The sequence below is a fragment of the Entelurus aequoreus genome, linkage group LG12 (genome assembly GCF_033978785.1).
Source record: "Entelurus aequoreus isolate RoL-2023_Sb linkage group LG12, RoL_Eaeq_v1.1, whole genome shotgun sequence".
NCBI lineage: Eukaryota > Metazoa > Chordata > Actinopteri > Syngnathiformes > Syngnathidae > Entelurus > Entelurus aequoreus.
In genome coordinates this window covers 54,156,854-54,175,648 of record NC_084742.1, presented here as the reverse complement: position 1 = coordinate 54,175,648, position 18,795 = coordinate 54,156,854, and the positions used below count along the sequence as shown (strand labels likewise).

At 33.1% G+C, this 18,795-nt stretch overlaps 1 protein-coding gene across 6 annotated transcripts in view; it reads left to right on the top strand.

Annotated features, from left to right (window-relative positions):
* Nucleotides 1–18,268, top strand: part of e2f7 (E2F transcription factor 7) — a 36,971-nt gene extending 18,703 nt beyond the window's left edge. For 3 of the 6 annotated variants that reach the window (XM_062067064.1, XM_062067065.1, XM_062067062.1), the window contains 7 exons: nucleotides 4,239–4,382; nucleotides 4,457–4,615; nucleotides 4,687–4,765; nucleotides 11,725–11,959; nucleotides 13,565–13,658; nucleotides 15,012–15,340; nucleotides 16,513–18,268. In XM_062067064.1, the coding sequence (XP_061923048.1) occupies nucleotides 4,239–4,382; nucleotides 4,457–4,615; nucleotides 4,687–4,765; nucleotides 11,725–11,959; nucleotides 13,565–13,658; nucleotides 15,012–15,340; nucleotides 16,513–16,665 (1,193 nt within the window). In that variant the 3' untranslated portion in view covers nucleotides 16,666–18,268. The remainder of the gene's footprint in view (nucleotides 1–4,238; nucleotides 4,383–4,456; nucleotides 4,616–4,686; nucleotides 4,766–11,724; nucleotides 11,960–13,564; nucleotides 13,659–15,011; nucleotides 15,341–16,512) is intronic. The other 3 variants (XM_062067066.1, XM_062067067.1, XM_062067068.1) reach the window with 3 other exon arrangements.
* Nucleotides 18,269–18,795: the final 527 nt, after the last annotated feature.

Sequence of the window (18,795 nt, the reverse complement as noted above, 5' to 3'; positions counted from 1 at the left end):
AAAGTGTTTCCCATAAACTGCCAAGATACCTGTGGCGGTGGGGGCGTGGCTATGGGCGTGGTCACCATGACATCATTGAGTAATTTGCATAATTTACTACAATGATATGATTTTCTCTAAAAAGGCTCAAAAAATGTATACTTACTAATTAATAATAACGGTTTTGTTTTAAACGTCCATCCATCCATCCATCCATCCATTTTACAATATAATTACAACACTTTATGTACATATTTATATACAGATTTGAACAATAAGTTATTCACTGAAATATATTTATTAATTGTGGTTCTTACAAAAAATATATCTTATAAAATATCAATGCTAAAATGTCTCTTAAAGCTCTGCCCCTTTAATTAGTGCATACTAAATAATTTAACTTTAGCCTACTACTACAACCATATTATTTACCAGCAACATAAAGTGAAACAGAGGCAGAGGTGTCCTGCCACAGTCAGTAACAAATAAACAGAAAACTGTAGTGGTCAAATACAAATAAGACAACAAGAGAAGTATCCTACACTTCTCTTTTTTAAAGTAAATCTGAACAGCCTATATGGGCATCTACATCAACTACCGGTATATGATTTGCCTGAGAAGCTGGACAGGACAAAAAAATTAAAAAAAAAATTAAAAAATTTTTTTTTATTTGTGGCGGACGTAATTCTTTCGTGGCGGGCCGCCACAAATAAATGAATGTGTGGGAAACACTGACATAAAAGTTGTGCTCTCTCAGAACAGAGTGATCGATCGGAGGAATACGAGATAGAGGTGGTCGTGTGGTGCGTTCAAGGACCACTGAAAAGAGTAGAACGCCCGCCGGAAATAATAAATAGATTGTATTTGCAACTGACTTTTCCCACCATCCATTTTCTACCGCTTGTCCCTTGCAGGGCCAACACAGATAGACAGACTTCATATGAATAAATCTGAAATCACTACAGTACAAAGCAATATTTCAAACAAAAGTTTATCCATTTAAACTGATGATAAACTAAGATTAAAACGCTATCATTGAATAATAATAATAAAAAACAATATGCATTGTAAAGCCAAAACATGAAAAATAGTGTGTCTATTTATTTGAGCTATTTAAAAAAAATCTAAGGATTTTAGTGTGTGTGTATATACACCGTATTTTCCAGACTATATAAGCCGAACCCACAAAATTTTGGAAGAAAGTTTTTTTTTTCAATATATTAGCCGCACCGGACTATAAGTCGCAGATATATACATTGTGAAATGAGTTATTTACACGGGAATATTCTGTAAATGTTTATTTACATACCTTAATTGTTTCCAAACGGTGTCTGTAACAGGTCAGTAAAACGGCTGATCAAACAAAACAGAAGTCATGGTCATGGACCCACAAGCTGCACAAGCTAGCTTTCCAATCAGCTAAACAGACTCAATAACTCCACTGTGACGTTTTGGTGAATTTACTGAGGAATTTGTGAAACTGAAACATTACAAAAAGAACGCCATTGTAAGTTAACAATACTAACCCAGACACTGGTAAACGTGTTAGCATGTTAGCTAATGCCAACGACAGCATGTACAAATATGCATGAAAACACTCCGACAGACATCACGCACGGGACAAAGAATCCATACGGGTAGATTCGCTATGGAGGGCTAGGAGGCTGAACGGTACTTCCGGTTGAAAGCTTTAAACAGCAGGAATTCGCATTTACCCAGGAGCAGCTGAAGTGAGCGAACTCGTCCAAAAGATGGCGCCACAGCACAAACAATAACACCATTTAAGTGTCTTTGAATGTGTTTTATGAAAACTGTTTGCTTTATGGCCATCAGCGAAGAAAAATGTATTAAATTATTACAATAATTTAAAAAATCGAAGGATTTCTTGTGTTCATACTACCGGTAGTACTTTTTAAGCACATTCAACAACACCGTGATTATGAAAACTGTGATCATTTTGGTCATAATCAGTGCGATATAACATTTTCATATTGTTACATCCCTCTCTCTTACACTTGGCTGTCACTCCAGCAGCACTGAGAGCAGATTCAGCCAGACTGTTTCTCGGTTACGTTGCAATTTTTAAAGTCCCCAAAGAAATGTGAAATTAAAACAAGCTATAACAATTGGACAGAAGTTATCGTAATTAGCTAATTTTTCAAATGTCGCTATAAAAAAATGGATGTTAGTATTGAAAATGGAAAAAAAAAATCGAAAGCAGTGAAAATTGGTACCGTTGAGCACTGGTATCTAGAAGTGGGAATCTTTGGGCATCTCTCGATTCGATTAAATATCGATTATTGATGCATCTTTAATTCATGCATATTGAAGCAGTTTTTAATTTTTTGGTTTCACTAAATAAGCATTCTTAACTTGCAACTTTTAAAAACAGTGCATTTGTAATAAGAAACAGTTCAATTAATTTGCATGACATATACGAAATAGTGTGCAAAACGGGAACATAAGTGCTCTAAAATAAGGAAAAACAGTGCACTTGTAATAAGAAACAGTTAAAATAATTCCCATGACATTTAATAGATTAAAGGAAATGTGTGCAAAACTGGAATATAAGTGGTCTAAAATAAGGGAAAACAGTGCACTTGTAATAAGAAACAGTAAAATTAATTCCTTGACATTTATTAAATTAAAGGAAATGTGTGCAAAACTGGAATATAAGTGGTCTAAAATAAGGAAAAACAGTGCACCTGTATTAAGAAACAGTTAAATTAATTCCTGTTACATTTATTAAATTAAAGGAGATGTGTGCAAAACGGGAACATAAGTGCTCTAAAATAAAGAAAAACAGTGCACTTGTAATAAGAAACAGTTAAATTAATTCCCATGACATTTACTAAATTAAAGGAAATGTGCTAAACGGGAACATAAGTGCTCTAGAATTTGGAAAAACAGTGCACTTGTAATAAGTTACAGTTCAAATAATTCCCATGACATTTATTCAATTAAAGGAAATGTGTGCAAAACGGGACCATAAGTGCCCTAAAATAAGGAAAAACAGTGCACTTGGAATAAGAAACAGTTAAATTAATTCCTTGACATTTATTAAATTAAATTAAATGTGTGTAAAATGGGAACATAAGTGCTCTAAAATAAGGAAAAACAGTGCACTTGTAATAAGAAACAGTTAAATTAATTCCTTGACATTTATTAAATTAAAGTAAATGTGTTTAAAATGGGAACATAAGTGCTCTAAAATATGGAAAAACAGTGCACTTGTAATAAGAAACAGTTAAATTAATTCCGTAACATTTATTAAATTAAAGGAAATGTGTGCAAAACTGGAATATAAGTGGTCTAAAATAAGGGAAAACAGTGCACTTATAATAAGAAACAGTTAAAATAATTCCCATGACATTTGTTACCGGTAAATTAAAGGAAAAGTGTGCAAAACTGGAATATAAGTGGTCTAAAATAAGGAAAAACAGTGTATTTGTTATGAGAAACCGTTAAATTAATTCTCATGACATTTATTAAATTGAAGGAAATGTGAGCAAAACTGGAATATAAGTGGTCTAAAATAAGGAAAAACAGTGCACCTGTTTTAAGAAACAGTTAAAATATCCCAAGACATTTATTAATTAATGGAAATGTGTGCAAAACGGGAACATAAGTGTTCTAAAATAAGGAAAAACAGTGCACCTGTATTAAGAAACAGCTAAATTAATTCTCATGACATTTATTAAATTAAAGGAAATGTGTACAAAACGAGAACATAAGTGCTCTAAAATAAGAAAAAACAGTGCACTTGTAATAAGAAACAGTTACATTAATTCCTTGACATTTATTAAATTAAAGGAAATGTGTACAAAACGGGACATTAATGAAACATTAATTCTCATGACATTTATTAAATTAAAGGAAATTTGTGCAAAACTGGAACATAAGTGTTCTTAATAGGGAAAACAGTGCACTTGTTATAAGAAACAGTTAAATTAATTCCTATTACATTTATTAAATTAAAGGAAATGTGTGCAAAACGGGAACATAAGTGCTCTAAAATAAGGAGCTGGGTGGGTGGGGTCAGACATTTTTGACAACTGTCTGCATTACTTTATTTACCATAAATATATTAATTATTGATGTTTAAATAATCCATTTTACAATCCGCCATCTAAAATTCCATTATTTCCCACCTCGTCCGGTGTCGATTCCCAGGTAGTGTGTGGGTCCAAATGTGAAAATGGCCCTCCCTCCTCGTGGTTTGTGCCGAGTCTAATAAAATAAACTGTGTGGTTCGTCAGCCAAGGTGCGCCGCCTGTACGACATCGCCAACGTGCTGACCAGCCTGGGCCTCATCCAGAAGGTGCACGTGCGAGAGGAGCGAGGCAGGAAGCCGGCTTTTCGCTGGCTGGGGCCGGTCCACTTCAACAAGTCCAGTCCTTCAGGTGCGTCCGTCAGACCAATTAAAGGAGGCCATTTAAGACCTTTCTGAGTATCTAATCCGTATTATTACCCGCAGCAGACCTCGCCCCGCTTCCGTCCTGCCCGCCAATAGCGGGCCAGGACCCGAGAAAAGCCAGGATGGTTCGCCACGCCTCCTTCAACGCCGCGCCCACGTCTGCGGCCGCCCATCGGCGGGTCAGCTCCGCCCCCAGCAGCCCGCACAGGGAGCCAGCAGGCGAGTGACGGTGCAATCGCACTCAACACACGAGAGAGCGTGGTTCTCATGGTCTTCTTCTCTCCCTTCAGGATGTCGGCATCAACCGCTGGATTATTCCAGGAGGACGGGCGGCGACGAGGCCACTCTGACGTTCGCCAACCCCAAAGGGTGAGTTCTGCTCACACCACAGTTGCATATGATTGTTACATGTGAAACGGACAGCGTGGCTCAGACGGTAGAGAGACTTGAGAGTTCCTGCTAACAATCCAGCTCGCGCCATCTTAGTCACTTTACCCGCCTTCCTCCCCGTGCCTCCCACACTGGTGTAGAAGTGCAAAATAGATGCACTTTAGTGGGTATAAGAAAGGTTTAAAAAAAAAAAAAAAAGGTCATTTTTATCAATCAATCAATCATTTTTATAATATTTGTATTTAATTGATGCCAATTCACAACATTTTTTTAATGTTTTTGTTTACCGTCAGTGTTTTTAAAATGTTTCAAATTGATTATACTGTATGTGACCATGGGTCCTTAAAATGTGCCTATAAATAAAATAATCCTTAGTATTATTGCTATTACTTTATAATTATTTTAAAAACATGGTAATTTTACTAATGTTATTTAAAATATTTTGTAATTGTTATTTTATTTTATTGTTCATGTTGTATTTGTGTACAACTTCTTTGTACAAAGACTTTAATGACATAAAAGTATTTTTTATATTTTGTATTTTATTGATGCCAATTCACAACATTTTTTAAATGTTTTTGTTTACCGTCAGTGTTTTTAAAATGTTTCAAATTGATTATACTGTATGTGACCATTGGTCCTTAAAATGTGCCTATAAATAAAATAATCCTTAGTATTATTACTATTACTTTATAATTATTTTGAAAACATGGTAATTTTACTGATGTTATTTAAAATATTTTGTAATTGTTATTTTATTTTATTGTTCATGTTGTATTTGTGTACAACTTCTTTGTACAAAGACTTTAATGACATAAAGGTATTTTTTATAATTTGTATTTTATTGATGCCAATTCACAATTTTTTTTTAATGTTTTTGTTTACCGTCTTTGTTTTTAAAATGTTTCAAATTGATTATACTGTATGTGACAATGGGTCCTTAAAATGTGCCGATAAATAAAACAATCCTTAGTATTATTACCGGTACTATTACTTTATAATTATTTTGAAAACATGGTAATTTTACTGGTGTTATTTAAAATATTTTGTAATTGTTATTTTATTTTATTGTTCATGTTGTATTTGTGTACAACTTCTTTGTAGGGATGATACTCGAAACCGGTTTTCCCGGTTGTTTGATAAGAAAAAAACCGAGTCCTCGGACTCAAATCCCTTTTTGAGAACCGGTACCCGTTATCGAGACCACTATAGTAAAGGAAAAGAGTTGATTCTTTATTCGAATCCCGTCCCGACCAGAAATGCTCCGTGGGACATCACAAGAAATTACGTCACGTAGCTCAGTCATTAGGCGCAGATAGCGAAAGCAGGAAAACAATGGGCGGGAAAAAGCGCTCCAAGGTGTAATAAAGTTCAAAACAAAAGCTATAATCCATCGAATAACTTTACTGAGAGATTTTAGCAGGGTAAAACACATGACGAACACTTTTACGACCAACCGGAAACATAGCAACCAGGCTAGCAACGCACCTCCTTTACGGCAGCTGTCGCAACGTTCTTAAAACAACCGCAGCACATACATATATATCAATCAATCAATCAATCAATGTTTATTTATATAGCCCTAAATCTCTCAAAGTTATCTCCCTTTTTTAACTTTTGTTTTTCTTTCCTTGTAAACAAAACAAAATCACACTGTAGATGTGTTGTCTGTCTAATTATAAATAATGCAGACGAGGCATGTTGGCTGAGTTCTTGACGTTTACTTTCACAGCGTGGCAACATGCAACACTTTTCGGGGCTACCGCGCATGCTCGTAACTCCCGTTGCATGCTGGGTAGTGTAGTTGTTATATTCTCTAGCTCAGGGGTCGGCAACCCAAAATGTTGAAAGAGCCATATTGGACCAAAAATACAAAAACAAATCTGTCTGGAGCCGCAAAAAATTAAAAGCCATATTACATGTGTCATGAGATATACATTTAATTAAGAGGACTTAAAAGAAACTAAATGACCTCAAATATAGCTACAAATTAGGCATAATGATGCAATATGTACATATCGCTAGCCTAAATAGCATGTTAGCATCGATTAGCTTGCAGTCATGCAGTGACCAAATATGTCTGATTAGCACTCCACACAAGTCAATAACATCAACAAAACTCACCTTTGTGCACTCATGCACAACGTTAAAAGCGTGGTGGACAAAATGAGACAGAAAAAGAAGTGGCATAAAAACACGTCCTAGAAAGTCGGAGAAAGTTATACATGTAAACAAACTATACGGTGAGTTCAAGGACCGCCAAAATTAGTAGGACAAAACGGCGCTCGCCAAATACTCGAATCAGTGAAGCATGTTTAATATAAACAGTGTGATTTATAACAGTTAGGGTGGTTTGTGTCATGTTTGTCCTCCTACAGAAACCATACTAAAACAAAAAAATAGATTTTTTCCCCCTCATCTTTTTCCATTCTTCATACATTTTTGAAAAATCTCCAGAGAGCCACTAGGGCGGCGCTAAAGAGCCGCATGCGGCTCTAGAGCCGCGGGTTGCCGACCCCCGCTCTAGCTCATAACATTTTTCCCCCTATAAAGAAATAATGTTAACTCAATAAAGTGTATTTCTTTTTTAGCTTTAACTTTTAATTTTTTAGCATTGTAACCACATTTGCAAAGAACTTTTCTCTTCATAGAATTTTCTTTCAATAAAGAAATAAAGTGCAAAAATGTCAAAGCATCATAACAAACAGTTATGTCAAATAGCAGCAGAAGTGCACTTTTTGGAGAGCTGTATTATTTTCAGTTTTGTGCCCAAGGGACTGATTTTATTTAACACTATATTATTATTTATACACCTATAGTGATCACAGAGACAGGTTGTTTTTGTGTTACTGTATATATTTGTTTTTCTGAAAAATCCCACTCTATATACTTTGGGTAACAACAGTCAATATTTATTTATTTTATTTTATTTTTTTAGGTGGGTAACAGTCAATATTTATTTATTTATTAGATTTTATTTTTTTATTATATAATAAAAGTGAGCTTTTGTTAAACCAAATATTGTGTGTTTTATTCCGTATACAACAACTTATCTGGACTGGATAAGAGAATCGATAAGGAATCGGTTCGATAAGAGGATTCGATAATAGGCTCGAACTCGATAATTCCTTATCAAACATCATCCCTACTTCTTTGTACAAAGACTTTAATTACATAAAAGTATGTTTTATAATTTGTATTTTTTATTTTATTGATGCCAATTCACAAATTTTTTTTTATGTTTTTGTTTACCGTCAGTGTTTTTAAAATGTTTAAAATTGATTATACTGTATGTGACCATGGGTCCTTAAAATGTGCCTATAGATAAAATAATCCTTAGTATTATTATTATTACTTTATAATTATTTTTAAAACATGGTAATTTTACTGATGTTATTTAAAATATTTTTGTAATTGTTATTTTATTTTATATTTCATGTTCTATTTGTGTACAACTTCTTTGTACAAAGACTTTAATTACATAAAAGTATTTTTTATTTTATTGATGCCAATTCACATCATTTATAAAATGTTTTTGTTTACGGTCATTGTTTTTAAAATGTTTCAAATTTATTATACCCAATGTGACCTTGGGTCCTTAAAATGTGCCTATAAATAACATAATAATTAGTATTGTTACTATTACTTTAAAATTATTTTCAAAATATATTCTTAAATCTTAAAATTTTGGTAACTGGTCATTTTACTGATGTTATTCAAAACGTTTTGTAATTGTTATTTTATTTTATTTTTCATGTTGTATTTGTGTACAACTTGCTTGTACAAATACTTTAATTACTTAAATTATTTGTAATTATTTATTTTATTGATGCCAATTCACATCATTTTTTAAATATTTTTGTTTACCGTCATTGTTTTTAAAATGTTTCAAATTGATTGTACCCATTGTGACCATGGGTCTTTAAAATGTGCCTACAAATAAAATAATCATTAGTATTATTCTTACTATAATTTTTAATACTGTATAAATATTATTTTCGAATTATTTTAAATATTTTTTAATTATTACACTTTATTTTTCATGATGTATTTGTGTACAACTTGCTTGTACAAAGACTTTAATTAATTTAAGTATTTTTTAATTTTTATCTTATTGATGCCAATTCACATCATTATTAAAATGTTTTTGTTTACCGTCATTGTTTTTAAAATGTTTCAAATTGATTGTACCCATTGTGACCATGGGTCTTTAAAATGTGCCTATAAATAAAATAATCATTAGTATTATTACTACTACCGGTATTATTTTTAATACTGTATAAATATTATATTTGAATTATTTAAAATATTTTATAATTTAAAAAAAAAATGTTCATGTTGTATTTGTGTACAACTTCTTTGTACAAAGACTTGAATTACCTAAAGTATTTTTTATTATTTATTTTATTGATGCCAATTCACATTATTTTTTAAAATGTTTTTGTTGACGTCATTGTTTTTTTAATTGATTGCACAGTCCTTAAAATATGCCTACAAATAAAATAATCATTCGTATTATTATTATAACTTTTATTTTTGATACTGTATAAATATTATTTTTGAAATATAATCTTAAAATTTTGGTAAATAGTAATTTTACTGATGTTGATTAAAATATTTTGTATTAGATTTTATTTTTATGTTGTATTTGTGTACAACTTCTTTGTACAAGGACTTTAATTACTTAAAGTATTTTTAATATTTTTTTAAAATGTATTTTATTGATGCCAATTCACATCATTTTTAAAATGTTTTTGTTTACCGTCATTGTTTTTAAAATGTTTAAAATGTATTGTACCCATTGTGACCATGGGTCCTTAAAATGTGCCTATAAATAAAGTAATAATTAGTATTTTTATTACTATTTTTTTTAATACTGTATAAATATTATTTTCGAATTATTTATAATATTTTTAAATTGTTATTAGATTTTATTATTTTTCATCGATGCCAATTCACATCGTTTAAAAAAAAAAGGTTTTTGTTTACCGTCGTTTTTTAAAAATTTGCCTATAAATCAAATTTAATACTATATACATATTTCAAAAATATATTTTTGAATCTTAAAATTTTGGGTAAATGGTCATTTTACTGATCTTATTTTTTTTTTTTTAAATAAAAAAAAAAAAAATATATATATATATATATATATATATATATATATATATATATATATATATTATTTAAAATACTGTATTTTTAATTCTTATTATTTATATCTCGTGTTGTATTTGTATACTAATTGTACAAGGACTTGAATAACCTAGAAAGAAGTACATAATAAAAGGTTGTTTTGTATTATTGACATTTGGTAGTGTTAATATGGAAAAAAAATGTATGCTTATTGTGTAAATGTTATTTTCAAAATATATTCTTAAAATTTTGGTAAATAGTAATTTTACTGATGTTATTTAAAATATTTTGTAATAGATTTGATTTTTGTGTACAACTTCTTTGTACAAAGACTTTAATTACATAAAGTTTTTTTTTTTTTTTTAATTTATTTTATTGATGCCAATTCACATTATTTTTAAAATGTTTAAAATGTATTGTACCCATTGTGACCAAGGGTCCTTAAAATGTGCCTATAAATAAAGTAATAATTAGTATTATTATTACTATTATTTTTAATACTGTATAAATATTATTTTCGAAATATTTAAAATATTTTTAAATTGTTATTAGATTTTATTATTTTTCATCGATGCCAATTCACATCGTTTACATTTTTAAAAAAAAAGGTTTTTGTTTACCTTCGTTTTTTAAAAATGTTTTTAATTCATTAAAAATGTTTTTAATGAATTAAAAATGTGCCTATAAATCAAATTTAATACTATATACATATTTCAAAAATATATTTTTGAATCTTAAAATTTTGGGTAAATGGTAATTTTACTGATCTTATCTAAAATATATATAATATATAAATATATTTATATTTTATTTAAAATACTGTATATTTATTATGAATTCTTATTATTTATGTCTCATGTTGTATTTGTATACTAATTGTACAAGGACTTGAATGACCTAGAAAGACGTACATAATAAAAGGTTGTTTTGTATTATTGACATTTGGTAGTGTTAATATGGAAAACAAATGTATGCTTATTGTGTAAATGTTATTTTCAAAATATATTCTTAAGATTTTGGTAAATAGTAATTTTACTGATGTTATTTAAAATATTTTGTATTAGATTTTATTTTTGTGTAGAACTTCTCTGTACAAAGACTTTAATTACTTTAAGTATTTTTAATATTTAATATTACAATTTATTTTATTGCTGCCAATTCACATTATATTTAAAATGTTTAAAATGCATTGTACCCATTGTGACCATGGCTCCTTAAAAATGTGCCGATAAATAAAGTAATAGTTAGTATTATTATTAATATTATTTTTAATACTGTATAAATATTATTTTCAAATTATTTAAAATATTTTTAAATTGTTATTAGATTGTATTATTTTTCATCGATGCCAATTCACATCATTTTAAAAAAAAAGTTTTTGTTTACCGTCGTTTAAAAAAAAAAAAATTAATTAATTTTTTATTAATTAATTTAAAATATGCCTATGAATAAAATAATCAATGTTATTATATTTAATACTATATACATATTTTAGAATCTTAGAATTTTGGGTAAATGGTAATTTTACTGATCTTATTTAAAATATATATAATATATAATAATTATAAATATATATATATATATATATATATTATTTAAAATACTGTATTTTTAATTCTTATTTATTTCTCATGTTGTATTGTGTAAATGTTATTTTCAAAATATATTCTTAAATATTTCAGTCAATTGTTATTTTATCGAAATATTTGTGATTATTTTTCATGTTTTTGTGTACAAATTGTTTGTACACAGACGTATTTTAAATCCTTTTTTAAAAATATTTTCAACATTTTCTCTCCCGCCAGCAGTGCGTTGGCGCCACCCTCCTCCACCATGCTGGTGCACCCCGAGCAGCTCTTCACCCTCTCCTCGTCGCCCCCCTGCCTGGCGTACATGGCCCAGCCCTCTGTGGTCATGCTGTACAAGCCGCCCCCCAGGAGCCCGGCAGAGGGGCCCGCAGAGGGCCCCAGGTTGCCTGGGGACGGGAGGAAAAGGAGGAGGGAGGACGAGGAGGAGGAGCTGGCAGTGAAGAGAAGCCAAGTAAGTATGGGTGTTGCCACGTCTAAATGTTCATACATGCTATCTTGTTAGCATGCTAACTATTAGCATTTTCAAATGTTAGCTATTATACTCATATAAAAATGAAAATGTATATACGACTTAGTGTAGGATCACTATTGGTATTTCCTCTTTTCTGGTCACATGCTAGCATGCTAACGTTAGCATTTTAGTTAATTTTGTATGTTTAAAGTATACTAACTTCTCTTATATTAGCATGTTGACGTTAGGTATGCTAATGTGTTAATACTAGCATTTTTGCTAATTGTATTTGTTTTAGCATGCTAATGTTTTTAGGCTAGCATTTTAGATGATTTTGTATGTTTAAAGTATGAGATGGCGACTTGTCCAGGGTGTAACCCGCCTTCCGCCCGATTTTAGCTGAGATAAGCTCCAGCGCCCCCCGCAACCCCGAAGGGAATAAGCAGTAGAAAATAGATGGATAAATGGATGGAATTTTTTTAGCGTGCTAATATTTTTAGGCTAGCATTTTAGATGATTTTGTATATTTAAAGTATGCTAACGTCTCCTATATTAGCATGTTAACGTTAGGTATGCTAATGTTTTTAAACTAGCATTTTTGCTAATTGTATTTGTTTTAGCGTGCTAATGTTTTTAGGCTAGCATTTTAGTTAATTTTGTATGTTTAAAGTATGCTAACGTCTCCTATATTAGCATGTTAACATTAGGTATGCTAATGTTTTTAAACTAGCATTTTTGCTCATTTCATTTGTTTCAGCGTGCTAATGTTTTTAGGCTAGCATTTTAGTTAACTTTGTATGTTTAAAGTATGCTAACTTCTCCTATATTAGCATGTTAACGTTAGGCATGCTAATGTTTTTAAACTAGCATTTTTGCTATTTTTATGTGTTTTAGCGTACCTATGTTTTTATGCTAGCATTTTAGTTAATTTTTTATGTTTAAAGTATGCTAACTTCTCCTGTATTAGCATGGTAATATTTTTATGCTAGCGTTTTTACTAATTGTACTCGATTAAACCTAAAAATCATGGCTTTTTTATACTTGCCGCTTTGATACCTGCTGCTATTTTTAGAAGAATGCAAACTTTTCCTATGTCATCATGCTAATGCATACTAGCGTTTTATGCTAGCCTTTTAGCTTCGATCAACCTTGGGCCAGAGATTCACAGCACAGATGGCTGGCCCATCCAACTTCCTGCTGGAATTTTCTAGTTATTATTGTTTATTAAACAGACAAGAAGCAAGGAATCATGCAGAGACAGAGTTCAATTTTGCTAAATGAGGAGAGACGTATTGGGCTGTACCCTCAGTTACAGTTCCAACCTACGCTCTAAGGCACAGCCCACGTGCTCCTCTATTTATTCGGGAGGTCCCTGGTTGCATCCCTGAGGCTGCTTCTGAAGGAAGGGGGGTCATTTCAGCAGCCCCAGTTAGACACAACATATGATTATTCAGAAATGCAAATGTGCTGACAACTCATGATATCGCCCTGTCTCTGCTTTGTCTGCGTCAAGGTACTTGATGTTCGCCCTTGGCAGTCAGCAGGCCAGTTATGCTTGTTGCAACAGGTGTAACTAAACTGAACTTCCTGTTTTGTTTCCCGCAGAAAGAGAGTCAAAGCGGCGTGTGCTCACCAGCATCCGATGAGAGCGTCCCAACCACCCAGCCCTCGCACTACCTCTACGTACCAAACAACGCAGGTAAAGCCACCGCAGGATTTCAAAACAGCGAGCGTATTTTCCGGACTTTTCTTAAATTTTGTAGGCAAAAAATATTTTCCGTATATACAAGCCGCAGATATATACGTTGTGAAATGAGGTATTTACTCAGAAATATTCTGTAAATGTTTATTTCCATACCTTCATTGTTTCCAAACGGTGTCTGTTACAAGGCAGTAAAACGGCTGGTCAAACAAAACATAAGTCAGCTCTCCAATCAGCTAAACGGTGACGTTTTGGTGAATTTACTGAGGAATTTGGGAAACTGAAACAATACAAAAAGAATTCCGTTATAAGTTGATAATACCAACACACTTATTAGCATGTTAGCATATTAGCTAATGCTAACGCAGCAACGCTATGGACGGCTAGAAGACAGAATGATACTTCTACTTCTACTAGCATTTTTGCTAATTGTATTTGTTTTAGCGTGATAATGTTTTTATGCTAGCATTGTTGTTAATTTTGTATGTTTAAATTATGCTAACTTCTCCTATATTAGCATGTTAATGTTAGGTATGCTAATGTTTTAATACTAGCATTTTTGCTAATTGTATTTGTTTTAGCATGCTAATGTTTTTAGGCTACTTCTTTGTTAATTTTGCATGTTTAAAGTATGCTAACTTCTCCTATATTAGCATGTTAACGTTAGGTATGCTAATGTTTTAATACTAGCATTTTTTCTCATTGTATTTGTTTTAGCGTGGTAATGTTTTTATGCTAGCATTTTAGTTAATTTTGTATGTTTAAAGTATGCTAACTTCTCCTATATTAGCATGTTAACGATAGGTATGCTAATGTTTTCATACTAGCATTTTTGCAAATTGTATTTGTTTTAGCGTGATAATGTTTTTAGGCTAGCATTTTAGTAAATAACAAGTAAAAACGTTATGGACGGCTGGAAGACCAAACGGCACTTCTACTTCCGGTTCAAAGCTTTAAACAGCAAGACTCTTTAGCCAGTAAGAATTGTTTTAGTTATATTTTAAAACTCACAAACGTCGAATGAAGAATGCATAGGAGTAGAAACGCTATGGACGGCTAGAAGACAGAATGATACTTCTACTTCCGGTTCAAAGCTTTAAACAGCGGGAATTCACATTCGACCTGCGAACTCGTCCAAAAGATGGCGCCATAGCACAAACAACACTTTGCATGTGTTTAATGGAAACTATTTGCGGGGGGGAAAATCCATCAATTAGCCGCACCGTTTTCTAAGCCGCAGGGTGCAAAGCGTAGGAAACAAGCAGCGGCTGGAATTCGCAGTAGTTCACGTGTGGTTATTTTTACCATGACTGAAGTGAGGTTTCTAACTCCTTCTCCACATGTTTGCAGGTCTGAAAAGTCTCAACTTCCTCCTCCCCTCTGGCCAGCCCCCGGCCCACCTCCCCCTCCCTCCCGGCGCCGTCTCCCCCATGCTGCCCTACATCCTGGTGCCTTCGTCCGCCCTCTCCCACTACCCGCTGCTGGCCGACGCCGCCGACCCCAAAGTGAGTTTCAACCTTCCCGCCCACTTCATGGTGGCGGCGGCGCCACAGGTGGGCAAGATGGCGCCCGTTTCCTCGCCGACGACGCCGGAGCAAAGCGGGCGGGGCGGCCGCGGAGCAGAGTTCGCCCATTCTCCGCCGGGGCACCCGCACACCGCCCGTGCGACCACGCCACTGGTAAGGACCGACCCCGACTTGAAACACTTTGATGTATCATAAGTGATACGTACGTTCATAAGTATCATTAGTGATACATACGTTCATAAGTATCTTAAGTGATACATATGTTTATAAGTATCATTAGTGATACATATGTTCATAAGTATCATAAGTGATACATACGTTCATAAGTGATACATATGTTCATAAGTATCATTAGTGATACATACGATCATAAGTGATACATACGTTCATAAGTGATACATACGTTCATAGGTGATACATACGTTCATACGTATCATTAGTGATACATACGTTCATACGTATCATTAGTGATACATTCGTTCATTAGTATCATAAGTGATACATACGTTCATAAGTATCATAAGTGATATATACGTTCATAAGTACCATTAGTGATACATACCTTCATACGTATCATAAGTGATACATACCTTCATAAGTGATACATACCTTCATACGTATCATTAGTGATACATACGTTCATACGTATCATTAGTGATACATACATTCATAAGTATCATAAGTGATACATACGTTCATAAATGATACATACCTTCATAAGTACCATTAGTGATACATACATTCATAAGTATCATAAGTGATACATATGTTCTTAAGTACCATAAGTGATACATACGTTCATAAGTACCATTAGTGATACATGCCTTCATAAGTGATACATACCTTCATAAGTGATACATATGTTCATAAGTGATACTTTTGTTCATACTTATCATTAGTGATACATACGTTCATACTTATCATTAGTGATACATACGTTCATAAGTATCATAAGTGATACATACGTTCATAAATATCATAAGTGATACATACGTTCATAAGTACCATTAGTGATACATACATTCATAAGTGATACATACGTTTATACGTATCATTAGTGATACATACGTTCATACCTATCATTAGTGATACATATGTTCATAAGTATCATAAGTGATACATACGTTCATAAGTACCATTAGTGATACATACATTCATAAGTATCATAAGTGACCCCAAAAGGGACAAGTGGTAGAAAATGGATGGATGGATGGATTTTAAACTTTTAATATTGATCATAATCAAATAATCGTCATGCCAATTATATTGTTATATACTGTATTGCAAAACTATTTCTTGTGAAAGAATCTCCCATCCGTCAACAGACCCCGCACACTCCCAAGGAAACCCCTGTGCCATCTTCTAGAGCCTTCTTCCAGACACCTGGCACCGCCGTGGAGGGCGGCGGCGGTGCGCCTGCAGCCCGAAGGCGGGGCTCGGCACAGAGGAGACTAGACGTCAGCCATCCGTCCACCTGATGCTTACAACCAGCAGTCAGGTGTGCTCCTTAAATAGATACACTTTAGCACGCTAACACGTCTGATTTGACCCCTAAACATGCACCATATTTTCCAGACTATATAAGCCACACCCACTACATTTTCGAATAAATAAATATTTTCCACATATAAGCCGCAGATATATATATATTGTGAAATGACTTATTTCCACAGAAATGTTCTGTAAATGCTTATTTACATACCTTTTCAAAGGGTGTCTGTAACAGGGCAGTAAAACGGATGATCAAACAAAACAGAAGTCATGGCCATGGACCCAGTAGCTGCACAACAGACTCGATAACTTCACGATGACGTTTTGGTGAATTTACTGAGGAATCTGTGTAACTGGAACAATACAAAAAGATTGCCATTGTAAGTTAGCTAATGCTAACACAGACCCTCGTTGACGTGTTAGCATATTAGCTAATGCTACTTTGTTTGCATTACGATAGCATGTACAAATATGCATGAAAACACAGACGTCACAAATGAGAATTGTTTTAGTTACATTGTAAAACTTACACACGTCCGCTTCCGGTTCGAAGCTTTAAACAGACAGAATTTACATTCACCCAGCAGCACCCGAAGTGAGCGAACTCATCCAAAAGATGGCGCTACGGCACAAACAATGTTGCGGTTGAATGAAACGTATTTGCGAAGTGAGAATTGCTTTAGTTCAATTGTAAAACTTAACAAACGTTGGCCTGGAGCGACGAATGAAGAATCCTTTCGAGCAGAAATGGGCGGTTTTACTTCCGGTTAAAGGCATTAAAAAACGGGAAGTACATTTTGAACCTTTAGCACACACAATAACACACCTGTACAGTGTTTTTTTGCTTATGTTGAATGAAAACTATCAAACACATTGTGGCCATTAGCGAAGAATAATCCATAAAATTTGCCGCACCCTTTTATAAGACGCAAGGTTCAAAGCGTAGGGAAAAAATTGTTCCCCCTATCCTGTGATTGGATATCGCCACTACAAGCCTTAATCCTCCCAAATTGAAGTCAAGCTACCTAATTCCCGATCATCCCAACCATTCATATTTATATGTTTTAGCTAATATATATTCCATGAATGCAAGCACTAACTGCATGATTGACTGTCAAGCATTATTATTATTATTATTATTAATAAACGTACGTTTCCTTTTATTTCTGTCATGACTGTGAAGATAACTTAATGAAAAAGTGTTTACAGCCTGTGTGTTAGTAACATAATGTTTTACGCTCTCGTGATGCATTCAGGTACTTGAATCCTTGTGACTTTACCGTAGGAATATATTACTGTAAAGATCATTTTAAACTGAATATTTCCACTGAGTGCAAAACCGCCAAAGCTGGGGAATAAGTGCCTTTAATGTTTTTTTGTGTGAAAATTGTGCTTTTTTTTTTTTGTCCGAGCACATTTTTCTTCAGGTTATTTAGGGAGTTGCCGTGGTAACTAACTTCCTCCTCGCCAAAATAACGGTGCTGTGTACTGACGAGGCCACTTTGAAGCGTTCGGGAGAACTACGCCGCACTAAAGTGTGCACAAACTCTAAAGTGTGTGGGTTTTTTTGTACAGATTCTAGAATGTTTGTTCAACTGCTAGATTGAAGTGTGTCCGTGTTGGCTGCCAATGACTGTCACATACTTCAATAAAGTACAAATATACTAAGGTGACGTGTTTTTTTCCCCCAAGTACGATACTTTACAGCAAAAGATCCCAACCTTACGACAAAGTACCACCAACATTTTATTTCAATTATTTGAGTTCCGTTTCAATTCTGACTTAAGACATGGTTTCCGCGGCTTATTAACCCTATATCACCCAATGTATCATATGTGATACATACGTTTTTTAGCCCGGTTCTGGCCCGCAAAAGCCTGGAAAAAATGGGTCTCAATAAAATACTTTATTTTATTTATTTATTTTTACTAAATGCATTAGTTCTTTCCATTTTGACAGAAAAAAAGAAGCATATTTTAAACTTTTAATATTGATCATAATCAAATAATCATATCAATGATATTTTTATATACTGTATTGCAAAACTATTTTTGTGAGCTAAAAACAAATAGTTAAATATCTGCTTCTCCCCTTTATTTATGATTTTAAAGCAAGTT